Consider the following 10,962-nt stretch of genomic DNA (forward strand, 5'->3'; position numbering starts at 1 on the left):
TGTTTTTGTACCAGTACCATGCTGTTTTGGTTACTGTAGCCTTGTAGTATAGTTTGAAGTCAGGTAGCGTGATGCCTCCAGCTTTGTTCTTTTGGCTTAGGATTGACTTGGCAATGCGGGCTCTTTTTTGGTTCCATATGAACTTTAAAGTAGTTTTTTCCAATTATGTGAAGAAAGTCATTGGTAGCTTGATGGGGATGGCATTGAATCTATAAATTACCTTGGGCAGTATGGCCATTTTCACGATATTGATTCTTCCCACCCATGAGCATGGAATGTTCTTCCATTTGTTTGTATCCTCTTTTATTTCATTAGGCAGTGGTTTGTAGTTCTCCTTGAAGAGGTCCTTCACATCCCTTGTAAGTTGGATTCCTAGGTATTTTATTCTCTTTGAAGCAATTGTGAATGGGAGTTCACTCATGATTTGGCTCTCTGTTTGTCTGTGATTGGTGTACAAGAATGCTTGTGATTTTTGTACATTGATTTTGTATCCTGAGACTTTGCTGAAGTTGCTAATCAGCTTAAGGAGATTTTGGGCTGAGACGATGGGGTTTTCTAGATATACAATCATGTCATCTGCAAACAGGGACAATTTGACTTCCTCTTTTCCTAATTGAATACCCTTTATTTCCTTCTCCTGCCTGATTGCCCTGGCCAGAACTTCCAGCACTATGTTGAATAGGAAAAAGTCAGAGATCTTAAGAGCACAACCTCTGAGCCAGATCATCTGGGTTCAGATTTCAGTTCCACCATTATTAGTTCAGTGACATTGGGCAAGTTACATAACCTGTCTATGCTGCAGTTTTCTCATATGCAAAATGAGGATAATAATTATGCCTACCTCATAGCATTATTCTGAGAAGTAAATGAGTTCATAATGTGAAAGCCTTAGACTAATAATGGCGCATAGGAGTACTCTATGATCACTGTTATTACTTCTTTTGATAAAGGAAGTGAAAACACTCAGGACAAGTGTTGCCTTCAGGAAGCTCATATTCCAGTGAAGAGGATGAGTGTGCAAACAATGATAATGCCATGCAGCAAATGGTATGATAGATGTATGTGTGGAACTTAGGAGAGAAGTCATGGAAGTCTTTGTAGAAGAGGTGACATTTGAGCAGTCTTAAATGTTTTAGGCAAATAATCAGGGAAGGAATACAGGAATAAAGAACAAATTACTGTTATAACAATGTGGATCAATATCAAAGATACTATATTGAATAAAAGAAGCAAAGCCAGGCACAAGAGAATACATACTGTGTGTGGAATCATAGAATGGGCAAAACTAAGCCATGGTGGTTCCTTCTGGGGAGAGGGGAGATATTAACTAGGAATGGCACGGGAAACATTTTTGGGTGAGCGAAATGTTCTGTATCTTGATCTGAGTGGGCTCACATGGCTGTATATATATGTAAAATTTTGTTGAACTATACACTTAAAATTTCTGCACTTTATTTTATTTAAGTTTTATATTTTAAAAATGCACAAAACTGATTCACCAAATATTTGAGGAGAGTCTCCAGCATCAAAGACAGACCAAAAAACTGTGAGTCCCTTAATGGCAGGAATGTTTATTCCGTCCACCTGGAATAATTGCTGGCACATGATGGGCCCTGGATGTGTGGTGGTTAATTGAGTCAATTAAACAAAAACCCAAGAGAATAAAGGACCTCAAAGAAAACAGATACATACAAAGCAAAATCCCAGAATGACGACTGTACTCCCAGAAAGAAGAGAAAATCATACATTTTTTGGAAAACCGGAATGCTATTAATGTTCAGTAAATAAGAAAAAGTTTTTGAAAATTAAAAATATGGAAGTTGAAATAAAAATTCAGTGGGAGGGCTGGGAGATAAAATGAAATTTTCCCAAAAATAAAACACAAAGATTAAGAAATGGCAAATTAGAAAAGTAAGAATAAAGAGAATAAGTTCATAAAGTTCAAAGTCTAATTGATACCCATTCCAGAGAGAGCATGCAGAAAAAGCAGCAGACTCAAAATTATCAAAGAGATAATGCAGTTACCATATGGCCCAGCAATTTTACTCCACGTTCTAAACCTAAGAGAATTGAAAACATGCTAACACAATAACTTACACACAAATGTTTGTAGCAGCAGGTTGAACGTTCATCAACTGATGAATGGATAAATAAAATGTGGACTATCCACTCAATGGAATATTATTTGGTAATAAGAAGAAATGAGGTACTGGTAAATGCCACAGTGTAGATGAACCTTAAAACATGCCAAGTGAAAGAAGCCTCTCACAAAAGACTGCTGTCTTTTGTAGACTCCATGTAAATGAACTGTCCAGAATAGGCAAATCTACAGAAACAAAAAATAGATCAGTCACTGCCTAAGGCTGGAAAGATGGAGAGGGTGGAAGGAATAGGAAGTGACTGCTAATGGGTATTGGATTTTTTTTTTTTTTTTTTTTGTGAGACAAGATCTTGCTGTGTTGCCCAAGCTGGAGGACAGTGGTGCTATCTTGGCTTACTGCAACCTCTGCCTCCCCAGCCCAAGCCATCCTCCCACCCTAGCCTCCCAAGTAGCTGGGACTACAGGCATGCACCGTCATGCCCAGCTAATTTTTGTATTTTTTGTAGAGACGGAGTTTTGCTATGTGGCTGGTCTCAAACTCGTGAGCTCAAGCGATCTGCCCACCTCTGCCTCCCAAAGTGCTGGATTACAGGGGTGAGCCACTGCACCTGGCCTGGGATGTCTTTTGAGGGTGATGAAAACCCTCTAAATTTGATTATGGTGATTCATGACTGCTTGTTCAATATACTGAAAACCATTGAACAATACGCTTTAAAAGGGTGAGATGGTAAAGTATATCTCAATTTAAAAAGAGAATAAAGAAATAGAAATAACACAAGAAACATTCCCAGACCTGAGGAATACCAAGAGGAATTGGAATGGCATCAAATTACTAAACAACAATCCTAAAATCTAGAAGCATCTGGAGCAATATTCTCAGCATAAATGATATACAACCTAGGATTTTATACACAGTCAAACTAATAATCAAGTGCATGATTAGCTAAAAGATATTCTCAGATATGCAAAGTGTCAAAAAAAAAATTACCTCCAAGGCATCCCATTTGGGGGTTCTACCAGGGGCTGTGCTCTATTCCAAAGGGTAAACCAACAAAGCAGCAGCCATGGGATCTGGGAAACTAAGGCTCCCAAAACACAGCAAACTGAAGTCTACAGGCTACTAACTAATCAGCAGATTTGGAGAATAGGCAGACCAGGTTGGAATAAGACTATGTAGGCCGGGTGCAGTGGCTCACGCCTGTAATCCCAGCACTTTGGGAGGCCGAGACAGGCAGATCACCTGAGGCTGGGAATTCGAGACCAGCCTGACCAACAACTAAAAATACAAAATTAGCCTGGCGTGGTGGCGCATGCCTGTAATCCCAGCTAATCGGGAGGCTGAGACTGGAGAATCGCTTGAACCCAGGAGGCAGAGGTTGCAGTGAGCCAAGATCACGCCATCGCACTCCAGCCTGGGCAACAAGAGCAAAACTTCGTCTCAAAAAAAAAAAAGACTGTAGGACTCCAAAAGAGATATTTTCAAAAAAAAAAAAAAAATGACAACATGAGTGATAATGTTAACTAAGCAGAAAATTGTATAAAGGAGATGTTTTGTAATATGATTAAGATATTCAGAGAAACAAGGCAATTATTCACTACAGTAAAGGCAGAAAGCTGTACAAAAAAAGAAATGTAATCATGGTTACAAATTAGTTCTCCAGTGAACAATATTTATATAGCCATAATAATAAAAACCCTGAATCTGAATTCAGTAAAAAATTAAAAAAAATTGGGACAGTTATACTGGGAGGCTAAAGGATGGGAATTAGCAGTTAGTACAGCACAGGCACTGAACAGTCAGATGGACATTCGTTAAAGCACTAAGGTGGGGTGTGGAGGCCCTTATAGCTGCTGGGTCCTGGGACAGTGTAGGGTGTCCCAGGACATGGAGCTGGAGCAGACAAAGTGGCAGGGATAGTGAGGAGGCTTCTGTGCCAACCAGTACAATCCATATGTTTGTAAGTGTGACTGTCTGAACACCAGCTTTGACATGGCAGTGTTGGGGAGTGAAATCTTCATCCACCACAACTGGAAGTCAGTGGATAATGTCTAAAAGGCTGATTCAAGGTCATACAATATGGATATAATTTAATGTAGCAGAATAAAGAGCTGACAAAGTGGGAAGTATTAACTCTGTGGATGAACTTAGGTGGGGGAAGTGGGCCAGGGACTGATAATTTTTGATAGAAGCCTTATAGATTTGATTTTTTAAATTAAGTGCATATAGTAATTAAGGGAAAATAAATTTGGTTTAAGAGACAAATCATCCCCTGAACCTTTCTCAGGGTTTCAGTTTTTCAGGGTTTCAGAAGCTTTCTCAGGGTTTCAACACAGGCGTGTGCCACCATGCCCGGCTGGTTTAATTTATTTTTTTTAGAGATGGGGTCTCGCCATATTGCCCCGGCTGGTCTTGAATTCCTGGGCTCAAGCCATCCTCCCGCCTCAGCTTCCCAAAATGCTGGGATTACAGGAATGAGCCACTGCACCTGGCCTATCACAGAATATTTCAGATAAGACTTCTATTCTCTGTTTTTGGCTGATAATTCTAGTTTTGGTTTCTTCGGGTTTTTTTTTTTTTTTTCTCCCCTCTGACCATTTGTTTTGCAAATAGATTATATTATGAAAGTATCTGTTTACAAAACTGAAGAAAAAAATATCTCTCTAGAGAACCACTGAAGAGGTTTCTTGGGGATTTTATATGAAAGGATTTGAGAAAATTAATGTTATATTCATTTGAAGCTTCAGGGGTGAAGAATCCCTTGTAATTCGTTGCTGTGTCTCTACATTGCTCATACTTTGCCCATGGGCTCTAAACTAATACTCGTTGAATGAATGAGTTCATATTGCAAATTTCTAACTTGTCGGTTTCCCTGGATCACAATCTCACACATTAATGGCTTGTGGCATTTATATTCATTATTAATTGAACTTAGAAGGTGAGCGTTGGGAGGGGAGAGGTAAAAAACTGAGGACAGATCACTGGGAAACTGACCTGAATTAGGACTCCAGAGTCTCCTGGCTACTAGAACTAAGTCTAATTCCCATATCTCTGCAGGACATAAGAGCGGAGGATGGCATTGACATCCCTCAGTGACGTCACTGTGCTAGCAGGTATAGTTGCCTTCTGATCACCTTTTCCTTTGGTCACATCCCCTGACTTCTGGGTGGCCTGGGATAGCTAGAGAAGAAAACTCAACTTCTCCCTGCAGGCCTTCTGCTCCAGCTGACTCCTGTGCCTGTGTAAAAGATTGGGCATTTCTATCATCACCTTGACTAGCCTTACTCAGAGAATGGCTCCAATGCCTTTGGGCTCATACCTAGTTGCAGATTTTAAGACCTCCCTTGGTGCCCATTTATGTAGCTCTCTGGCCCACATCTTCTACAATGATGGCATTGGAGTTCTTTTGTCCATTTCTGCCCCTGATGCCACCTTGATGGGAATGCCACCCTCCATGCAACTCTTCACCAGTCCATAAATACCTGAGACTTGCGCATTTCATTTCTTTTTTTTTTTTTTTGAGACTCTGTCACCCAGGCTGGAGTGTAGTGGAGCAATCTCAGCTCACTGCACCCTCCACCTCCCAGGTTCAAGAGGTTCTCATGCCTTAGCCTCCCAAGTAGCTGGGATTACAGGCGCGTGCTACCACGCTGGGCTAATATTTGCATTTTTAATAGAGATGAGGTTTTGCCATGTTGGCCGGGCTGGTCTCGAACTCCTGACCTCAGGTGATCCACTCGCCCTGGCCTCCCAAAGTGCTGTGATTACAGGAGTGAGCCGCCGTGCCTGGCCCATTTCATTCTTAAAAAAAAAAAAAAAAAAATCCTTCCGGAGGTTTAGTTCCTTCACAAGGCAGCTTCTGGTTACCTGCCCCCTCATGGTCCTTGCTGCCTGGGTCACCCCAGCAACCCCTTCATCCACACATCACTGCCCTTTGCAGCACCAGCTGATTACATTGCTTTTTCCACTTTCCAGCTGTTTTGAGCCATTTTATAGCTGAGCATCTCCACCAGAAGAGCGCACAGGAAAAAGGAAAAGAGAGGAGGCTTTGACCTTGGTATCTTCCTTCATTTCCTTCTCTGACAAAAATTTGGTGAAAAGGTTAAAATAAGTGTTCGAATTCTCTCTGACTTGTCATATTCTGTCTATGCCCTTTGTGCCTGCCTCTGATCCTGAGGAAGTGTAGAAATGAGGGGATGACACTGGCAGAATAATAAAAATGGGCAAAGTTGTAGGGCACCCCTGCCCCAGGCCCCACACACCCCAGCTCCAGAGCCTCAGGATCTTTCCCAGCCACGTGCCAAACAATATTGTAAAATGATTTTTCATAGCCACACCTTTTATTACACAGATACTCGATGAATCTAAATACTGTGCTAAGAGCTGTGTGGATGTACACCTGTAAACCAAGGCACAGACCCTGCCCACAAGCAATTTGCCATCAGTTCCCGGAGCCATCAGTAGCATCTAGGGATCTATTAGAGGGAATAGAGGGATCTGAGGGAGAGGCTAGGAGCCCAAGCAAACCTGCACTTCTGCTCCTAGAGGGAACTTGAGAGTGAAACTCATGGGTTTGGAAACTTCTGTGGAATTAGCTGCTTGCAAGAAATGATTTTGTCTGGTTTTAGAAACTATGATGGAACGCTAAGCTATTCCTGTAATTGACTGGCAAGTTTTAACACTTACTGCAATTTATTTTTGTTGTAAGCCCAACCCAAGAATTCTTCCTTTAAAAAAAAATTTCAGATTGACAAACGACTGCTTCTTTAGAAATCCTCCCTACTAAAATTACTCCTCATTTCTTTTTCTTTCATATGCAAATGGAGCAAACGTTCAAACACACAAATAAACACTGCTCTTTGCCAGAGTGGTGGACCCTATGGCCTCTCCACCCCCAGCACTCCCAGTCTTGCCCTCCTGCAAACACTAGACTTAATTTTCTCTGCGCTGAGAGCCCTCCTTGAGTCAGAGTGAGAGGAAACAGAAGGGAGAAGCTGTGAGATGTGGCAACAAAGGGGACGGTGATCAGGTTTATCCCTGATGTTGTCTGTGAAGGTATTCCATTCTCCAGAGATCTCATCAAATGGTATAAGTGATGGGCAGATAAGCCTGTGGTTCCCTTTACTCATCAGATCAGAGCCTCAGAATTCTCAGAAACCATTTTTTTCCTAACATAAAACTCCTTTTCTCATTTATATCCCTCTGTAAATCTGATTTGAAAAAATTGTTTGAACAAACCCACAGTGTCAGATTTGTTCCAGCTATATGAGCTCACAATTCATCTACTCTTGGTAGTTCAAGATAAAAGATTACCCAAAGAAAAGGAAGAGATTGAGTAAAGCCACAACTGTAACAGTGTCCCAGATTGGGTAAAAGGCCATTAAAAGATAACGTGAATTGTAGAACTGTTTAAAGCAGCATATTTTAAAAACAGGCATATAAAGAATCCACTTTATGCCTGGAATTGTACAAAAATAAATGTTTACATATATAATGTTATCAGCTTATTTGCTGAAGGTAATAGCAATATAATGCTAGTGGTTACCATGTATTAAGTGCTTACTACCTGCCATGATCATACTAAAAGCTTCACGTGCATCATCTCTTTTAATCCTCAAGACAATCCATGAATTAAGGGCTATTATCACGCCCAGTTCATGAGGAAGAGGTGGAGGTGAGAAGGGAAGTGCCTGGCCACCTTCCCAGCGGTCCATAGACATGTAGAGCAGAGCGAGGCCTTCTTACCACAAACTCTGCTTCCACCTTCTCCCCGTGGTTCACAGCAAAGGCCTTGTCCAGAGTCTCAGACACCCTTGCCACTACACCACAGCAACCTCGTTGGTTCTTCTCATTTTTTTTCAATGACACATAGCAACAGAGAGTATCAACAAACATTTTTTAAATTTCCCAGCAGTTAATGAATAGTGAATATTACTATTCATTAAGTAATACCAGCTTCTAAGAAAGTGCCCAAAGTTGTTTAAAGCAATTTATTATCTTAATGAGGTTAAATATGAACTTTTGCTGTTAATTTCTTGGGAAATATAAATCATCATAGCTAGTCATTCTTTCATCGTGGGAAGCTAACGGTCCTGATTGTTCAGGATTATAATTATAATAAATTCTGAATTGGTGACGTATGAATTTAAGAAGGTTACAAAACAATTTCCAGACAACTGAGTCATAAAGTTTTTGTGAGAAGTATGTGCCACATGTCTAATTCATTGTCCTTTCTCTCCAGTGGTATAGTTATGATATTAACCTAAATTGCAAAAGGAATCATTTTAGTTGGCTGCTGCTTGAAATTGTATCACTTTTCCAAATTTAGGTAGTGTCTGTTACAAGGAGAATGTTTTTGGAAACATTAACTTGACTGATACTCATTTCCCTGGTTAAGTGGCCTTCCTGCCATGTGCTGAGTGGTGGGACTTACTGCCCCTCAGTAATTTGGAAGGGGATCCTGGGCCCTGCCTGGAACAAAGGGTTGCAAGTCTCAAGGCAAGTCTTAAAAGCCATATATAGTTTTCAGAAAAAGAGATTTTCTAAATTCCATTTACCCCCATTTAACACATTAGGAGCCAAGCCTGGTGGACTAGCTCTGGGGGCAGTCTACGAGAGAAGGGGATCAGGGAACCTTCATCCTTTCTGCCTCTGGTGAACTGCGCAAGATGAAGAGGATGAAGCTGGGCGACCGAGAGCCCACCCTCCCTCTCTCGGCAGTCATCTCCAAGGCTGGAGTAGACTGGACTGGAGGGCCTCTGAGAGGACGCAGCTAGGAAGCACGCTGTCCCTGTGCTCTTCACCCAACATGAAGAGACAGGACGGGAAAGTCCATGCTGTGCTGGTGTCCATCAGAGGGAGGGACACCATTCAGCCCCTGGGACCGGCCTCAGCTCTGTTGTTGCACAGAAGGCATTTGGAGATCCCCACGTGCCACATGGAGGATTGTGGGAGGAGCCCACCGAGGTGGCCGGCAGCCTCTCGTGGACACCATGGAGAGTGAGCCAATTACCCTGCATTTGAGGGCTACAGAGTGGCTCACTGGTCTGGACATTGAAGAGGAGCCAACCTCAGGGGTAACGCAGGGCCGCTGGGAGCTGAGATGAGCCAGGTGGTCGGTGGGGGACACAAGCCTAGAACAAATTCAATAAACCAGCCACAGACGTTATCCTCAGATGTGCCCAGAGACGAGGTGGACAGGGGCATTTGCTGTGGAGACCAGAGGGCCAGAGAGAGTACAGGGACCTGGATAGATGGCTCCAGCACCTCTTCTCCCTACACCCATATGCCATCTTGATAAACAGCAGGGAAATCTGAAAAATACCAAGTCTTCCCGTAGAGACAGTGTTACCTCCCAAAAACTGTTTGAATAATTGGCTTGAACTGGATTTTCTGAACTGAACTAATGCTATTGTTTTGTGGAGTTTTTTCTTCCTGCTGAGTAGAGTAGTTGTTTATGGGGGACATCTGATCCTTTCATTTTCTTCCAGAGAGCTAACCACCTGTTCTGACACCATTTATTGAATAGTACCTCTTTTTCCCTACTGATGTGAGAGGCCGCATTTTTCATCTAATAAAATTGAATATGTATTTAGATCTATTCCTGGTCTGTTCTTTTCATATGCTCATATTGTGCTGCTTTAACTTGTGTAGCATCATGATAGATTTATTTTCTCTTAGGACTATCTTCCTCCACTTGTTATTACTATTTTCCATAAAGTTCCTGGCTACTTTGGCTTATTTATTTCCCTACATTAACATCAGCTTGGCTGAGATGCCAAGTATATCCTGTTGGTAATTTTGGGGGATTGCATTAATTTCATAGTTTATTTTAGGGAAGATGGACTTGGTAATTCTTATCTAAGAACTTGATATGGGCTAGGTTTTTTTTTTTTTTTTTTTAAGGTTTATTGCTACCATGACTCTGCTTGTTTTATTTTATTTTATTTGTTGATTTTTTTTTTTTTTTTTTTTTTTTTTTTTTTTTTTTTTGTACAGGCGAGGTCTGACTGTGTTGTACAGGCTGATCTCGAACTCCTGGGCTCAAATGATCCTCTTGCCTTGGCCTGCCAAAATGCCTAGGATTATAGGTGTGAGCCACCACACCTGGCCTCTGCTTGATCTTAAATGTCTAAACATGTAATCTATCAAAGTATCTTGAAACTGCTTTGGAAGATCGTATATTACTCTCCTGTCTTCAGAAGTGATGAGATTTTTAAGTTACCAGTTGCTTGTATTAAACAAAAAAAAAATCCCCAAACTAGTGGCTTAAAACAACCAAGTGGTTATTTGCTCACAGTTCTACAACCTGAGCTGGGCTTAGCTGGATGGTCTGCTGGTCTTGCTGGTGTTCACTCATGTGTCTATTATTCAGCTGGGTTGGCTGGAGACTGGGTTCTTTGGGACACTGGAATGTCTGAGCTTCTTTCCCTTTCCCTGTATTCTCAGGGCCACTTCCTTTCCAAGTGGACTCTCCACACAATTTCTCCAGCAGAGTAGCAGGTCTTTGCTCCTGGTAGCTAAGGGTTCTCAAAACTATGAAAGCAGAAACTGCCAGCTCTTCTTGGCCTTACACCTGGAATTGGCACAACGCCCCTTCTACTATATCCTGTTAATTAAAGCAGATCACAGCCCAGCTCAAAATCAAGAGGGGTAGGAGACTACACAAGGGTATAAATACTTAGAGAAATAGTTCAGTGTGGGCCACCAAATTGGTGGTCCACTACAATAATCTTAAAAATTTCAGCCAGGCACAGTGTCTCATGCCTGTAATCCTAGCACTTTGGGAGGCTGAGGTGGGTGGATAACTTGAGCTCAGGTGTTTGAGACCAGCCTGGGCAACATGGTGAGATCCAATTTCTAC

General features: G+C 41.7%; 1 protein-coding gene across 6 annotated transcripts in view; it reads left to right on the forward strand.

Annotated features, from left to right (window-relative positions):
- NSL1 (NSL1 component of MIS12 kinetochore complex) overlaps nucleotides 1–9,699 on the forward strand; it is a 64,832-nt gene extending 55,133 nt beyond the window's left edge. For 2 of the 6 annotated variants that reach the window (XM_030813039.1, XM_030813041.1), the window contains 2 exons: nucleotides 5,157–5,212; nucleotides 6,075–9,699. In XM_030813039.1, the coding sequence (XP_030668899.1) occupies nucleotides 5,157–5,195 (39 nt within the window). In that variant the 3' untranslated portion in view covers nucleotides 5,196–5,212; nucleotides 6,075–9,699. The remainder of the gene's footprint in view (nucleotides 1–5,156; nucleotides 5,213–6,074) is intronic. The other 4 variants (XM_030813040.1, XM_030813042.1, XR_004030105.1 and 1 more) reach the window with 3 other exon arrangements.
- The last annotated feature ends 1,263 nt before the right edge of the window (nucleotides 9,700–10,962 follow it).

Source organism: Nomascus leucogenys, chromosome 5 (assembly GCF_006542625.1).
Source record: "Nomascus leucogenys isolate Asia chromosome 5, Asia_NLE_v1, whole genome shotgun sequence".
NCBI lineage: Eukaryota > Metazoa > Chordata > Mammalia > Primates > Hylobatidae > Nomascus > Nomascus leucogenys.